Source organism: Takifugu rubripes, chromosome 20 (genome assembly GCF_901000725.2).
Source record: "Takifugu rubripes chromosome 20, fTakRub1.2, whole genome shotgun sequence".
NCBI lineage: Eukaryota > Metazoa > Chordata > Actinopteri > Tetraodontiformes > Tetraodontidae > Takifugu > Takifugu rubripes.
Window position 1 is genome coordinate 6,976,903 of NC_042304.1, and position 16,691 is coordinate 6,993,593.

Consider the following 16,691-nt stretch of genomic DNA (forward strand, 5'->3'; position numbering starts at 1 on the left):
GATGTTTCACAGCGCTACCTACAGGGGGCGCGTATTTAAATAGTTTTCCGCCATTTTATTTTTAATGTCATAATTGCCACTGAGGTACGAAGAAAACTAGCGCCTGCTATTCCTATTAAGGACTTGATTTCGGCACATGTCATTTCTGAATTGGGACCAGAACGAATGGCAACATAACTTTAGGGTGCAAGTTGAGACAAAGTATAAACGTATATCAGTAGACTGCACACAGGATCCAGCTGAACCGATCGGAGCCAGCCAATCACGTCATTTCCTGCTGACCAATCAGACAGCAGATTGGTGTTGACTTCCTGTTTAGCCGAGGACGCTATATCGAGTGAGTTTAAATTGGTTTTTCAAAAAGAAAAAATATCAATGTAATTTTTCGGCTACGGGGGTTAATGAATAATGTGTGGTGCAAATACTTACGTTTTCTCGCGTTTTCCGTTATTCTACAATTTACGTTGACCCGATCGCGTGAGAGCTGACTAATGCGACCAGTTAGCCGCGCTGAAGTGCTAATAGTTGCAATAGCACCCCGTGATACAACGGAATTCAATTTTAAATGTTCTGCTTTCTTCCATAACGGGAATTGGTCTTTTTAGCACACAATTCTCATTTTGTGATCCTAAGCTTTAAGAAAACTGTTCCAAGGCGAAGATCATGGGAGGGATCAAACAAGAGCAGACTGATGTTGCACAGCAGCCCAGACCGTCACATTCAGCTGATCAACGAGCTGATGAGGTGGGTGCTGGTCCATCCATCAACACACCTAATGTCTTCAACTATTTTATATATATATATATATATAAATCTGTTCAAATTCAGTGAATAAAATAGTTGATTACGCTATTTTATGTCACTAGTTCTCTGCTGCAGCTGATCATATTACTTCCTGTTGTTATAGCCAAAAAAGAGAGGCTGGCCAAAGGGGAAGAAAAGAAAGAAGGTGTTGCCAAATGGCCCCAAGGCTCCAGTGACTGGATACGTCCGCTTTCTGAATGAACGTCGAGAGCACATGCGAGCTCGCTACCCTGACCTACCCTTCCCAGAAATCACCAAGAGACTGGGGGCCGAGTGGACACGGTTATCCCAGAGTGATAAACAGGTGCAGGGATTGTTTGCTAGATATGTGCTTGTTATACTTTTGGTTAATATAAAACACATTATTTTAAAGTTTTCATGTTTCTGGGCGTGCTGGGGGGATTCACAGCGTTATCTGGATGAGGCGGAGCGGGAGAAGATGCAGTATGCCCAAGAACTTAAGGAATATCAGCAGACTGAGGCTTATCACATCACCAGTGCTAACATACATGACAAGAGGATTAAAAAAGGTGAGGGACCAATTTGGTTTTTGCGCACTTTCGGTGCCATGTGAGCAATAATATGCATATAATTTTCTTTTTTTTTTCAGAAGATGCCAACAGTATTGGCGGTTTAGAGTCCTCTTTTTCAAAGGTATTGTGCACATTTTGTCTTGTCGCTATAGTATCTGCATTTTCTCGTGGCTGTGCAGCTGAAATGTGTGGTGTGTTTTAGGGCTCTGATCTCTCGAACAGATTCGATATGCCAATCTTCACGGAAGAGTTCCTGGATCAGAACAAAGGTAGAAAGAGGACTCTGTCAGTCTTTTCTCGCCTAATCATGCTTGAATATTAAGCCTACATTTAAAGTGTTTGTACAAGTTTCTCCAGTTTAACAACAAATACCTCACATAATCTTCTTTAAAAACCCGGTTTTTCCTCTTTCCTCTATTTCTGCCATTTCAGCTCGAGAGGCTGAGTTGCGCCGGCTCCGTAAGGCCAACATTGAGTTTGAAGAGCAGAACAGAGTGCTCCAGAGGCACATTAAAGACATGTACAATGCTAAAGAGAGGCTGGAGGCTGAACTGGGAATGGATGAGAAACGAACCCAAGCTCTTCACCAACACTTATTGACCATTAAACAGACTCTGGTCAGCAGTCTGTCAACAGTTCCCCTACCAGGTCAGCAGTCCGGCGTCGCTGTTAAATAGAAGTGTGAGAGTAAAATGAAGGCAAAGCAGCAATGTGTTAAAATGTACTCCTATGGGATCGTTTTGTTTGTTTTTACCTCACACTACGAACGCCCCTGTAATTTTACTGTTTGTAAAGAAAATATCTCAAATCAATCCCTTTGATACGCGTTCATATTTCTTTTTACACCGATTTTCAAAGAACTGGGGGCAGGAGAGTATTTAAATTGTTTGGACTCAGCTATTTTGTCTTTTTGAACAGGTACGGGCGAGACAGCGTCTCTTGGAAACCTGGATTCATATCTGAGTCGTCTCAGTGGAGTGCTGGAGGGAAACCCACACAAGCATCGTGCACTGGTCAGCCAGCTCTGTGAAGTTCTCGCCCATCTGGACAGGTAAGTCCTAACTGCCTGATGTGGTGGTGCAGTGGTTAGTACAGCGAGAAGGTCCCGTGCTGGTGTCCCACTGGGGCCTGGGGGGCGCGTTTGTGTACTTTTATGCTGTATTTGTATACAGTTTAATGCCCCTGTTCCTTTATGCTGTGTATGAAATAACTCTTCGAATCACTGGTTGATGCAACGCAAACTTTGCTTTATAAAGTTACCAGTGCATTTATTGCCATATGTTTTGATTCATGACTAGTGACAAGTTATGAGGAGCCTTCGGCTGGAGACCCCAACGTTTGTTTGATGATGCCTCGGTGGTCCTGGGTCGAGTCGGTGCCGTTCACCACAATATGCGAAAATCTCAAGGACGGAATAAAGACGAGGGTACAAACAATTATACCTCTTCTCTATGAATATGTGTGTTCTTTCCACAGAATATATATCTTCATGTACACTATCAAGTGGTGAGTGTCCAAACGGGTCAGAATTTCCTAAAATGTCTTGTAATTTTAACTTTTCACTGTTTTGTGCGTTGTAACTTTCGAGTACCTTTTAACCATAGTGTGTAGTGTTAACACTTACCACATGGCCAAGAAGACGGGATATTAAATCTGCTTCTGTAGCTTTGTTTGATATATCAGGAAGGGTTGAAAATGAAATGATGCTTCTACGTGTTTTTTTTTTGTTTGTTTTTTTACATTGGTGACTTATTGAACAGACGGGCCATGTCTTGTGAATATTATGTATTTGTGCAGCGTTTTCTGAAATGCTTATAAACATGCACAGAAAATGTCTTCAATAAATGAATGAATGTTTGTAATTCTTTAATTTTGATTTTTTTATGGCTGTTAGATAATCCTGTATTACTGCTATTAATGAAAGTTTTATTAGTATTTCAAAGCAGAATCTAACTAGTAATTACATTTTCCTCTCCAGAAGGCGGCCATGGTTGTTGATGGCTGGCCATTTTCCTAAATTGTTGAACTTTTGTCCAAAATGGTTCTAGAGGGTTTTTTGTTTGTTTTTGTTTTTTAACTTAATTTCCAGGAATTATTTTCAAACCTTCTGAAATGCTGAGTGGTCAGATGTCTGATGGTTCTCTCTTTGTGATGCAGCAAAGTTTGTGATTTGTTGCTTAATACAGTTTAAAAACTTTAGAATAAATTTACACAAAGTCAATGAATTTTGTTGAAGCAGACTAGTCGTGGTCTTTTCTGCTTTGAGGCAACTGTGTATTATGTATGCAGCATCTACAAATTATGCTCCAGTTCTTGAATATACATCGAGGACAATATAAACCGATCCACAAATGCTGGTGTCTGCTTACGACTCTTATCAAAGACTGTGGCAAGTGCTCAATTATCTTCTTGCCCAAATTGAAGCAGGACCATCCATCTTATACACACATGGGCCAAATTTAGAATTGGGAATTGTATCGATTTCTCTCTCTCTCAATCAGGTAAAGTTCTTCTGACCTCAACTAGCTTTAATGTAATGTGCTATGTTTACCATGCCAAATGCCACTGTTTTCTACACCAGCGCAGTCGGGTTGATTTTCCGTTAACATATTCCACAACGTCGGTGGCATTTTTGTTGGAGAATCGACAAATATGCATTTGTGTTCTGTAGGTGTTGCGGACTATGCTGTAGTGATGCGATGTGTCCAGCAGGGGGAGCTGCTGCCTATGTCTAAACTCGGGGAGCTTTATTTCTCAAGATTAAAGTAATGGCAACTTTGTTTAACTTGATTACAACTTACTCAAAGTTTGATAATAAGTCAGGCCGAGGGATAAGTGTCCGGTAGATTTTGTGGAAATATATTTATTTATACACATGAGCTCTAAATCTATCCTGAATTTTAACTGCAAAATGAAAATAGTTCCACTCGCAAAACTGGTGCGTAACTCGCCGCGATGTTTGCAAACGATTGATTTATTACCACCCATGCGTTTAAACCAAGGTTTTCGTAGAAAGAAATCTCCGGAAAAGCCCGGATGCTAATAGGCTAATAAGCTAATTGTGTGGTCGAGCATCTCTGGCAGCGCCGCCTCTGACGTCACGAGCAGGGGGAGCGCGCACGAGCCGTGGTGCTGAGGCTGAACAAGATGGCTGTGTGTGTGGGGACGGAGAGCTGAGAGGAGGAGACAACTCTCGTTTCGGCACAGACGCGACGCAAAGCAGCCGAGAGAGCAGAGCGACGCCGTCTTCCACCGCGAAAGTGCGAAGGGTCTTTTTTTTCCCCCTTCTTCCTCTTTCCCCCGGTAGTTCTGCCAGGCGTGACGAGCCTCCGTCGGGCATCGTCTGGGAGGCGAGGCGGCGCTCCATCCCCAGGACCCAGCGTTCATTCTCCGGCTTTATGTTTCTCGCACACATTGGCTCGGTTAGAGAAGCTGAGGAAGCTGGACCCTTGTTCTAGAGACGCCTTTGAGAGATGTCATTGTTGTGTGTTGGAGGTAAGGCAACATTGAAACCACATGACTTATAGTGGAAGAGGTCTTGGGGGGGTTTATGTGGAGGCTTTACATTCCATCAAAATTTGCAACAGCCATTTTGCCCGAGAATTCTCATATTTAGAATGATTTTCCATTACAGCAGTAAGGCTGAGATTTAGCATGATTTAGGGACACACTTGGCATACGTGCACTTTTGGCTGTTGTTTTAAAATATTGTAAAACCAGGTTTTAACTCCCTGGTGCAGATGTTCATACATAACTGCATGAGGCTTATCAAAAGGTTCATACAGTAACTTAAGGACTCCAACATTCATCAATTATGCATTGTTGCATCCCCGAAAAGACACTTAAAACATGGTTGGATCACCTTTTGATTTGATTCTGGACGGACTATTTCGTACATTCAGTTAGTCAGCTGGTCATTTTTAGGTATACGCTTGCTGAGCCATATCTGACAACCTGGAGCAGCCCTGTATGATTGCACCTCTCGTTTTTATTGTTGTCAGTGCTCATTGCCACTTAATGTCTCTTTGCAGCACCCATCATCTTGCAACAGGCTAATCAGTGAGTCATTAGACCACATGACTCTTCATTAGCTTCAACCTTTAGACTCCATTACCAACCAAAGGCCCTTCCCCTCTTAAACTTCACTAATAAGGGATTTCTTTACATCCAGCGTCTGGATTTCTTAGCGTGATGCACATTGTGTTCATTCACAAATATTCACATTGATCATTGTGTATGTTTCTTCCTTAAAGATAAGAGATTAATCAAGGCGACTTAATGGCCATTTGACCACTGTTGCATAAGATATGTTGTCCATCAGATATGTTGGCTATTTCTTCCCCCTGAGAAGCTGCACATTGCATCACTTGGAGTTTAAATGGATGAAAATATGAGTGATGATACAAGGATTTTATCAGTTTGTTCTTTGGTTTAATCAAGGATTCTAATTTTTAATCAATTTGTTTGGTAACACTAACCAAGACTATTGTTACCGACCCGTCGGTCTTTGGGGAAATTCTTCCCAGAGAGGTTTGGGGGCTTGTTGTGTACAGAGGTGATGGCACAAATGTCACTTTTGAAATTCAGGCAGTTTTCTGATTCCTCCATGTCCCGATGCCTCGTTGGCATAGCAACCCCAACAGCGCTTTAGATCTCTGCTGGGTGTTGGACCTGAAGCTGAATTATTAGGCGGAGCTTCCGAGGAAAAGTTGAATGCCTCTGACTCTCTGACTCGAGCTCAGCAGGTAAACACAACCTGTCAGAGATGAACACTGTCCAACGGGCACCATCTGTGAGGAAGTTCATGCCCCTTTACAGAATGGTGGTAGAGAGTAACCCCAAAATATGCACCGTTGGAGCGTCACCCACATTGAGCCAGCAGCTGCAGCCCCGATCTGCCGCCAGTTCCCAGATCACATCAGTGGGACCATGTGTTGCTGGTAAACCTCCTCAAAGTAGATGCTATTCACAGAGCTGGCAGCTCCAACAGCAAGGCTGTTTCAGCGAAGCAGCTGAGTGTAAGCTGTCCAAATACCAGGAGCCAGTGGATCAGTGCCAAATGAGTGGCTGGGAGCCTACCGAGGTGGGACCTAGAGGCTCTGCTGACCCGTGACCCTCGCTTGTTTTTTCTTTTGCTGTTTCTTGGTGGAGATGTCTTTGGAGGATTTTTTGCGCTAAATACAGAGATGGAGAGAGTAGCACCATAATAACTGAACATTTATAGTGTTTTTAATTAATTGTATGCCTATAGATCATGGGAGAAGCACCCAGCAACACACTGTTGTTTGTTGTTTATTTTCCTTCTTTTCACAAGGGTCTGGCTTTGTAGCTTCTCACTATACTGTGGTTTTAGTCTCTAATGATTATTACTTGGCAACTACCAACAAACCACATTTTTTGTCAGTGTGTCATTAGCATCATCAATGCACACCCAACAGTGATGCAGTTGTGTGACTGCGCAGCGTCTTTTAAGTCATTAACTTGACATTTGCTTCAGTATTTCCCCGCCTGCAGGTTTGTATTGTTGTTCCCCGTCTGATGTGCGCGCTCTTTGAAAGCCTTTGATTCAAATATCTCGGCAAATAAAAGTCCCCCTTTAGCTGCTCTGCACCAGGCCGGGATTGAATGCATAAAAAAAGGATCGGGATTCCGCATTTACTGGCGCGGGCACTTGACATTTTCTGGCGAGGCTTTGCAGAAAATATATTGCACCTTTTATCGGCATCCTAAGTCTGATGCCTGTGAGCTGTGAGTTCTCCCCAACACCGCCACCTCTGCTCATCTGCACACTCACACACCCCTTTCAGCCCCCCCCCCCCCCCCCGAACCACCGAAGTGGTTATTTTTAGTGTTGGGGATGCAGCTCTCTGCCCACATCCGGCTGCACAGAGAGATTAATGGAGCAAGAGAGAAAGAGAAACGGATTGCACGTGCATGCATGCCACATGGATGGGGAAGCTTGTAGGAAGCTTGGGGGGGGGCGAGGGTTGGCTGAGGATGAGTAGAGGACAGTGTGTGTGAGAGGAAGACTTGATGAGGATGCATTTGCCCAAATCTGTCTTTCCCAAAGAAATTGTCCATCTAAATGTAAGCGGTAACCCTGATTCCTGGGCTTTACTCCCATGATGCTAATGTACAAAGCAGTTGACTGTAAACAGGGCAGAATATGCTTTTGTGTGCATTTATGACCCTCTCATTAGGTTTATTGCACCCCTCGTGATGCATGACACTGGCTCATTTTCATCAGCCTTCATACCTTGATAAATACCTTGATTTGATGTTATTATTTGCTGTATTTGATGTTGTTACTGTATGTTTCCTGAAACGTAACGTTGGTGGGAAAGGGATCAGAGCTGAGAGTATTATTAGCTCTTTGCTGAATATGGGATGCTGAGAAGCAGCAGGCTGCTGGGTAAAATGAATAATAAATAGGCTGCTGACATCACTGATGCTAAAAGTCACTGTGGCACCATCACCGGTCTTTGTATAGAGAATCCAGCAGCAGCACCTCCTCTACTGCACAAGACACTTCACTCGCTCCATGTCTTCTCCAATTCCCACCCATCAAAAATACAAGCACACATCGTCTAGATACAACAAGACTTTTTTTGGGAACATTAGCTTTTTCTTACTACTTTCTACTACAACTATCAGTGTATTTTCAAGTTTCAAATATGCTTCTGTAAACACCGTACTTGGCAGAGAAATGAAGGAAAAGAGGATAACCAAAGCATTTTAGTGTGTAATATGCACTGGGAACAGTCCCAGCCTTTCACTTAACGTGTTTCAAAATGTCATTTTCTTCTTAAACATGTTCTCTCCGTTTATTTCCAGTGAAGAAAGCCAAGCTCGATGGACCACAAGGTGAGCTGTGACCATTTTTCCCCCACTAATCTGATGTGGAGTAAACAGTGGCATGACTAATGATGTTGGTGTGCTCTCTGCAGAGAAATTTAACACATACGTGACCCTGAAGGTGCAGAATGTTAAAAGCACCACAATCGCCGTGCGTGGCAGCCAACCATGTTGGGAGCAGGATTTTATGTTGTGAGTGTGTCTTATCTTCTGTCACATTGTTGGTTGGAAGGGGTATTTTGCTTTTGAATGGATCCATTTGTGAAAGGATGATGTAAAAAAAAGATGATAAAAGAACACAATCAAAGAAGCTTTAGGCTACACGCAGTAGGTGCTGGTGGGTGTAGGAACCTCATAGGATGTCAACCTGTCCATCACATTGTGGGGACCTCAGAGAGTTTTCGGATAATAGTGATAGCAGAGCCACGTCTGTTTGGTTTACTTTAAATTGGATCTCCTTGAAAGCGACAGCATTACTCTTCTGCAGTGCTCCATCACACGAGATACAGGCATTGTGCAACTGGAGCAGCAGGAGCACAACTGCAGTTTTGTTTGGGGGGTTTTTCCCCTCATTGCTCACTTCGACTTGTTTCCTGTCTGCGTCCCCTGAAGACTGAGGGAGGATAAATCCTGTGATGTCTTAGCTGCTCCGTCTCTTTCACCAGAATCCATTTGATGGGATGATTTTTCCTTCTCAGCTCCACAGTAAAAGAGATTAAATCTTCAGATTCAAGCATGATGTCAAATATGATTCACCTAAAACAACCAGTGCAGAGTGGTTATTAGCTAATGTTACAAAGTCAGAGATACGTGATGATCTGCTTTATAACACCTAATGTTTATAGCTACTGGCCATAGTAGTGCTGCCTAATGTAAAAAGTACTGGTTTGTTTGTCATACAGACACACAGACGGCCTTTGTTTTGTCTGTCTGTGTGCTCTTATATGGTGCCAACAGCCCAGTTGATGATCACCTGCTTTCTCCATCTTGGTGCTGTATTACTCATTTCCATCGGCAGATTGAATCACAGAGCATATCCATCACCAGATTTACACAGATGACTCTAGGCTGCATTTCTTTTGAATCTCATCTGCTCTGTGAGGCGTCTGCCTTACAGAGCAGCTCTTCCTGTATTATTATTTTACTGCCTTTCTCCTGCTTTTTTTTCCTTAATCCACCATTTCCTCTCCGTGCAGCGAAATAAACCGCCTTGATCTGGGCCTGACGGTGGAGGTGTGGAATAAAGGACTGATCTGGGACACCATGGTGGGCACCTTATGGATACCGCTGCGCAGCATACGGCAGTCCAATGAGGTACCCGCACCTTCTTCCACCTCTATCCACAGCGTCATCAATGCATCGATCAAACTGTTCCACGTTTTCCAGGAGGGTCCGGGTCAGTGGGTCACCTTGGACTCCAATGCTATCATGGCTGAGAATGAAGTGTGTGGAACCAAAGACCCCACCTTCCATCGGCTGCTGCTCGACACCCGCTTTGAACTGCCACTAGGTTTGACTTCCTTAGCGTAGTTAGCACAGCTTTGTTTGGGTTTGTTAAACAGTGTTGTTGCCCGGTGCCTTTGCTGCAACTGGAGCAACACTACCCAACATCTGGTTCATTTTCAGCCGTATTCTCCAAACAAATTGTTGGGTGCATCGAATCGAGAAATATGCTGTGTTTGTGTTGCGTGCTGCAGACATTCCTGAGGAAGAGGCCAGATACTGGGCCAAGAAACTCGAACAACTCAATGCCATGAGAGATCAAGATGTAAGCTTGTTCCACAACATCTCTTATCCTTGTTTACTTATTCATTTGGTCTATTTTGAAAGCAACCGCTTATTCCAAGTTACACGCATATCTTATTTTCCACACGCACATTTATTTATTTAGGATCATTTATTTTATTTAGTGCTGCATTCTAAAAAGTCTGTTGTTGTCATTCTTTTTACCCGCAGTATGCCTATCAGGAGGAACAGGAGCGACCGCTCCACGCACCATCTACACAATGCTGTGAGTGTCAAATGCCTGGACACGTCCCCCTGTCCCTCCCTCCGATTATCCCACCACACATCTATTGATGTACTCAAGGCTAATGACGGAGTCGAGGGAGAGGAGCTGATGTGACAAACCCTGCGTGCATGCCTTTGTAAATATTAGAATGACTAGTTGGGACTGGATATGTGATAAATGTGTAGTGGCAGATGCTGGGATGTCATACTCATGGCAGAACACCTCCCTGTCTGTCAGTGTAATGAAGAGGACACGGGGAGCAGGTGGGCTAGTGTGTGGAGTACAACTCATTGGTCATGGGGCTGGTGTCATAACGCTTGTGCACCAGATATGAAAGCGGAATGTGTGTATTTTCCTTTTTATTACTGGGTGGCACTGAGGCCAGCAGCAAAACTCATATACCTTCTTTCATTTTCTTTCCAGGTAATTGGAGCTTGTGGGGAGATCAGCCAAGTAAGTATATCTCAAGACATTCTGTGTGATGGAGATTCATTGTTATTATCCGGGTCTGATTTCATTCCACGGTGTTGTTTTTCTCCGGAAGCACAAGTGATACACACCCATCCTAGAGTGATTATTATTCACTAGTATATAAAAAACTTTGATACTAAAATGTACACGGCTGTAATTTGGCTTCCTCGTTTTGTTCCTCACACCTCGTTTTGCATCCGTGCAGACGAGGACCCAGACAGTGCTGCAGACGACAGGGACAGCGACTACCGCAGCGAGACCAGTAATAGCATTCCTCCTCCCTACTACACCACCTCCCAGCCCAACGCTTCCATGCACCAATATCCCATGAGGCAACAGCACTACAGACGCCCCTATGATGATGAAATCCATGAGCTGGACTACGGCGACCATAGAGCCATGAGGTAAAAAGAAACATGCAAAAACCACCTACATGCACAGAGGAAGGTTTCAGATTTTGTTAGTCAGATTAATGTTCACACTTCTTAAACAAATAAAATTGGCATATTTAGCTCAGCTCAATCCCCCCCCCCCCCCCCCCCCCCCCCCCCCCCTTGTTGTTTTGTATCCTTGTATTGTACATAGTAACATGTCCCACTGTGCTCTCGTCCTCTAGAGAATTACCCAGGTCTCAGGTTTGCTGAGGCACACAGTTCTTGTATACAGGTCCCGTATGAAGTGGGCTGCTGTGTTTATTTGCGTGTGTGAGTGTGTACTTTGTATGCATGTTGAACGTGAGAGCATCACAAATAAATAATCTCTTCTCACTAATGCCGAAAATGAGCAACAAGCCAGACGAGAAAATACAGCTCACCATTTCTAAACATGCATTCAGAGGCAGCTGACGATCAGGGGGTCACGCATGTTTCAGAAAAACCTTTCAAAGGGCAACTTTCAAATGCTCGATCTAAGGGAGAGAACTGGAGGAATAGAAAGGACGACTTCACATTCTTAAATGCTTAAAAATGTGAAGATTATAAAAGTGAGATTCCTCCTTTTCTGCTTGATTGACTAAGGGAAAAGTTTGTATATTGCTGGACTGAAAAGAGCGACGTGCCAGTAAAATGCGAACCTGTCCTGCAGATGCTCCGCTTTGGTCGGGATCTTCTTTCAGAGATTTGCACTGAGCTCTACTGATGCTCCTCTTCCACCTCTCCCCTCCTCCCCACCTCCCTCCCTGCTCCTTTTACCAGACACTATGATAGTTTAGACTCGGCCACCAACGGGCGCAGCGATATCGACTCAGGCTCAGGGTCGAGCCGACACACCAGTCGCCAGTATTCTCTAGACAGTAGGCATTCGCTGTCCGATAGGTGGGTCTCTGTACCTCCTCTCACACTCCTCCTCCTTCTCCTCTCCTCTTCTGCTCCGGCCTGTGACTCCGTCTCGCTGTGACGTCAGTGGTGGACTTGTCCCGTCCTCCTAGCTCACTGTGCTTGCATGCATGTGCTCTTACCCTGTTGCTCTCTTTATAATACGTTTTTGAACCGAAAACTTCTGACCTTGCATATATATCTGCTGTGTTCCAAGAAAAATACTTACAAATCCACACACACCATACTCATCTTCACTGTTGTTACAATGTGTGTGTGAGTATGTGTGTGTGTGTGTGTTGTGGTGTGATTAAGTGGGCAATAGACTGAGGGCATGTGTGTATTTCTGTGCGCTGTTTTATAACGGTGGCAGAAATAGACAGGTTAACTGTTGGTTGGAAGGAGTGGTGGCATCCATCCACTGTGCGTGGACGGGTGGGTGAGTGCGATCACGACAGCCTGTTAGTACAGCCTCCCTCTGCATTTGACACGTTAAGATGAGCTCTATCTTGTTCCACACTTGCTAATTACACACATTTCACTTCCACTTCTAAGGCGGCAGGAAGCCTGCGGGTCCAAGATTGGAGCCCTTCCAGAGAAACCGAGATGTTTAGATCTATCAAATTCTGTGTTATTTTCAATTTTTTTTTCGAGAATGCGCACCGTCGTGTGTGTAAGCACACATTATGCAAGCGGTTGTCAGGGCCTGTGTCAATTTTTGTGTTGGCTGAGATTGTGCTAGTGAGATAAATGAGGAATAGAAAAGGAAACGGGTCTCCTGATTGAATTTTTGTTCTGTTTTTGCACTTTGGCCTCACGGCTTCGGAATATTATAGAGTCCTGTCTTATTCCACTGTTGCGCTTGCATTATTGACTGTAATCAATAGGAACGGAACAATAATGTGTGTGTGTGTGTGTGTGTGTGTGTGTGTGTGTGTGTGTGTGTGTGTGTGTGTGTGTGTGTGTGTGTGTATGAAACAGTTTCCACCTCCATGTCTAACAACCTCATTTATCATCATGATTCTCAGCCTTTTTTCCACCTGGGTAATAAATTACCCCTGACCCTCCCAGCTTCAGTCCCATCGTTTTGAATAGATCTATTGAAATCTTGCTCAGCGTGTGTGTTTCTGTGTTAATTTGCTTGTTTACTGGTGGCTGTAATAATGATTTCTTTAATGGTACAAACAATCTCCACTTTTCAGCTTTTTTTAATGGTTGTTTTGAAGTCAATCCAGTCTTTTTTTCCTGGTTTCCGTGTTTGTCTTGCTGGCCACAACACAAGTTTCAAAAGAGTCACTATTAGAGTTAGAGTTCCCTTTGTTTAAGTGTGGGAACCTCATTAAAGTTTATATTTACACCAGTGTGACTTCACATAACAGCCGCTCTTATTTTCTCCCCTCTTCAGCCCGACAGACAGCCGTTACGCCTCCTCTGGCGAGTTAAGTCGGGGTAGCTCTCAGCTCAGTGAAGAATTTGTTCCCGAGGATGGTGAGAGCCTGCGCGGTTCAGAGTTCTATGACGAGAATGATTCCTACCACTCCTGCCACTCCTCTGTCAGCTACGGCAAAGAGGATTCGCCGGGATGGGACGGTGATGATCCCCAAGGCATGTACAGCGACGAGGGAGGTTACCTCAGAGACGGAGGGGAAGAGGGAGCTCTGTATGCAGAAGAGGAGGGGGACCTGTATGCAGAGTACAATTATGAGGATGAGGAGGAGATGCCTTATGAGGAAGATGAAGATATGTATCCACTTGATGGCACAATGAGCGAAGAGCAGGAGCCACCCTATACACCAACACCCACAAGCACCGCCCCCACCCTGGTGCCCCCCTCTGATAGCGCACTGACCACCAGGCCACCTTTGGAAAAACAGGCATCTTTGCATCAGCAGCAGCCCACCCATGACCATCTCCACCCCCCCAGTATGGGTACTGGTCAGCTTCCGGTTAAGCAGGAAGACCAGCTACATCCTTTCCCCACAGACTCTTCCACGATTCCATTCACACCTGCCCAGACCGATCTGTCCACACCCACCACACACACCCCTGCTGCTGTGCCACAGCCCCCAACTCCAGATACGGAGCCCCCGGAGCCTGAGCCCAAGCCTGAGCCGCTGCAGGTGGAGCCTCAGGCCTTAGAGCAGACCCCTGAAGGGAAGAGTAGCCCTCCAGCTCCTGAGGAGAAACCAGAGGAGCCACCTGTACCGAGGTCTGTGCACAGCGTCATACATAACTGATTACCCAACACATCACTCCCATGGAGCACTTCTCACGGTTAAGATAAAAATGTTACACTCTGTATTTGATAATCATATGTTAATAAATTGAATGGGTAGAGTGTGTAAATACCTTTGTAAATACTGTGTGTTGTTCAATCATTTCTTCCTTGAAGCTTCCCGAAGAGAGAAATGAGGGAACCTGGTCCTGCTAGAGCCAAAGCTAACTGGCTACGACTTTTCAGCAGAGTTCGACTACAGCTGCAAGAGGTAGAGCTGCTGTGTTTGAATCCCGCCTGATTCCTGCAGCGTTGATTTTTTAAAACAGTTTTTTATGAATGCTAGCCTGTTTGATCCCGCCGAGCTGTTGCGTTAGTGCTTTTTTTTTTGTCATCGCCAACTTTTGTTGTTGTTTCCCTGGTGTAATTAGCACAGGCCTATTAATTAAATTATGATTTATTTTTTAATTTATTTAACCTCCCCCCTTCACGACTGGGTTGCTATTTTATTATTCTCTTTTCGGTTGATTGCCACCCTCATAGCAATATGCATGTGGTTCTTTCTGATTTCCCGTGGCTGGATCGAACCTTTAGGTTTGTGTTTATCTCGTGTTTATTTAAGCCCAGCGTTTATACGAACCGTGACCGACACAAGCACCATCGCTGTTGGTCAAAGTATGACCGTGTTTGTATCTTTCATTGGTATCTTTCGTGGGCATTAGTGAAACTCAACATAAAATTGCTTTTGGTTCTCAATATTCCGCAGCTTTATACAGCTGTTATCTGCTGTGCTTTCCAGTTTTCTGATCACTGCTCTCATGACAGCCGGGTTATCTCGTTTTGCTTTTGTCCCTCAGGCTCGAGGGGAGAGCGTTGGAATCGCCTCTCTGCTTTTATCAGCAGGGTAAGTCATCAAGACTCTGCCATCAATGAGATCAGTAACCTCCTACCGGGAAGGCAGGAGTGTGGCCTAAATATTTAAATACAGTCATTATAACAACTCATTGAGTCCAAGTCTAACAAGATGATGGCGAACTCAATCAGTTTTGTTTCATTTGTTGATGTTGCTGTTTGTGTTTGTAGAATGGGCGGTGCTCTGTACAGCATCGACAGCATGCCAGACCTCAGGAAGAGAAAGGCTATGCCTCTGGTCAGTGATCTGGTGAGTTTCTGCACTAATCTATTTATACTCCCCCGACTGTTCCATATCTCCCCAAGTCTGTCTATCAGCTCACAGTCAGCGACCTCATCTACTTCAACTACTGTCTTCTCTCTGATGGTCTGCAGAGTTTCCTTCTTTTACTCTCTCTGTCCCCTCTCTTATTCATTTTCACCTTCCCCTCTGCATGAGCTGCATAGTTACAGGGCATGAGGTCTTCTGTCACTGACAATTAAGGTCTGCTTAGTACTGTCAAATAACAATCCAGTTGTTACCCCTCGCCACTGCTCCTGGTCCCTCCTGACACTGCCTCATTACAGATGATACCGTGGGTAATACGTATCCGCTAGAGAGTTGCAGTCACTTACACAGTCACACTGTTGTTACTTACCTTTGTTTAAATGACGGATGCACGTTGAAGTCACATTAGAGTCACTTTAGTGAAGTGAACTGAGCTGAAATATAGTTTTCACCAAGATAAAATGGGTGTGAGTTCATCATGTGTACCAGTTTTAGACCCTCCAGCTGGAGGTTGCTCATTTCTATCCTATTTAGTCACAGGTGCTTACCTTTTTATATCAGCGCAACGCAACTTCATTTCTTCACATCTGTCTGGCTTTTCTAATTCTTTGTTTTCTCTGTTTCTATTTTACTGATGTTCAATTTCTCCCTGTTCATCACACCTTCACCACACCACTACAGGCTATGGTGAGTAACATCATTTGTCGTGAAAGCATTTCATTTTCCTGTCTCGCCAAAATGATGACTCTTTTGAGAGAATGCACTCGCCAGTAATATTACACTTGACCTCACGGGCTGCACTGTGGGTTTATCTTATAGATATTAAAGTGAGAGTCCGTACAAACTGACTACCTTTGCTTGTCTCTTAAGTCCTTGGTTCAGAATTCTAGGAAGGCGGGAATAACATCTGCCCTGACATCCAGCACCCTACATAATGAAGAACTGGTCGGTGCTTTTCCAATAAAATAGGATATTATTTCTTGCTGTGCTGTAAAACAGACACTCACACACTGTTCTCCTCTTCTGTGCCCGTGTAGAAGTCTCACGTCTACAAGAAGACCCTCCAGGCACTCATATATCCTATCTCGTGCACGACCCCACACAATTTCGAGGTGTGGACAGCCACAACGCCCACTTACTGCTACGAGTGTGAGGGACTTCTGTGGGGTATTGCTCGCCAGGGCATGCGCTGTACTGAGTGTGGCGTCAAATGCCACGAGAAGTGCCAAGATCTACTCAACGCTGACTGTCTGCAGAGTAAGTTCCCCATAATTCAGCACTTGAGAGACTGGATTAAGATATGAGGAAA

At 44.4% G+C, this 16,691-nt stretch overlaps 2 protein-coding genes across 14 annotated transcripts in view; both read left to right on the top strand.

Annotated features, from left to right (window-relative positions):
- The first annotated feature begins 190 nt into the window (after positions 1-190).
- On the top strand, positions 191-3,574 carry hmg20b (high mobility group 20B). Of its 2 annotated transcripts, none has more exons than XM_011614673.2 (9): positions 191-337; positions 634-744; positions 908-1,108; positions 1,214-1,334; positions 1,415-1,458; positions 1,540-1,606; positions 1,770-1,985; positions 2,256-2,388; positions 2,636-3,574. In XM_011614673.2, exons 2-9 carry the CDS (start codon positions 664-666, stop codon positions 2,646-2,648), a joined length of 876 nt encoding a protein of 291 aa, XP_011612975.1. In that variant the 5' UTR covers positions 191-337; positions 634-663; the 3' UTR covers positions 2,649-3,574. The 2 variants fall into 2 exon arrangements, with proteins under 2 accessions (XP_011612975.1, XP_011612976.1); XM_011614674.2 differs by having other exon boundaries at positions 1,418-1,458.
- An 859-nt stretch (positions 3,575-4,433) lies between these two features.
- unc13a (unc-13 homolog A (C. elegans)) overlaps positions 4,434-16,691 on the top strand; it is a 29,724-nt gene continuing 17,466 nt past the window's right edge. For 4 of the 12 annotated variants that reach the window (XM_029827963.1, XM_029827964.1, XM_029827966.1 and 1 more), the window contains exons 1-17: positions 4,434-4,832; positions 8,172-8,201; positions 8,285-8,384; positions 9,389-9,506; positions 9,579-9,702; positions 9,890-9,960; positions 10,149-10,203; positions 10,627-10,656; positions 10,880-11,078; positions 11,868-11,987; positions 13,393-14,196; positions 14,380-14,473; positions 15,060-15,106; positions 15,286-15,364; positions 16,064-16,069; positions 16,253-16,327; positions 16,420-16,639. In XM_029827963.1, the coding sequence (XP_029683823.1) occupies positions 4,811-4,832; positions 8,172-8,201; positions 8,285-8,384; positions 9,389-9,506; positions 9,579-9,702; positions 9,890-9,960; positions 10,149-10,203; positions 10,627-10,656; positions 10,880-11,078; positions 11,868-11,987; positions 13,393-14,196; positions 14,380-14,473; positions 15,060-15,106; positions 15,286-15,364; positions 16,064-16,069; positions 16,253-16,327; positions 16,420-16,639 (2,194 nt within the window). In that variant the 5' untranslated portion in view covers positions 4,434-4,810. The remainder of the gene's footprint in view (positions 4,833-8,171; positions 8,202-8,284; positions 8,385-9,388; positions 9,507-9,578; positions 9,703-9,889; positions 9,961-10,148; positions 10,204-10,626; positions 10,657-10,879; positions 11,079-11,867; positions 11,988-13,392; positions 14,197-14,379; positions 14,474-15,059; positions 15,107-15,285; positions 15,365-16,063; positions 16,070-16,252; positions 16,328-16,419; positions 16,640-16,691) is intronic. The other 8 variants (XM_029827967.1, XM_029827969.1, XM_029827965.1 and 5 more) reach the window with 5 other exon arrangements.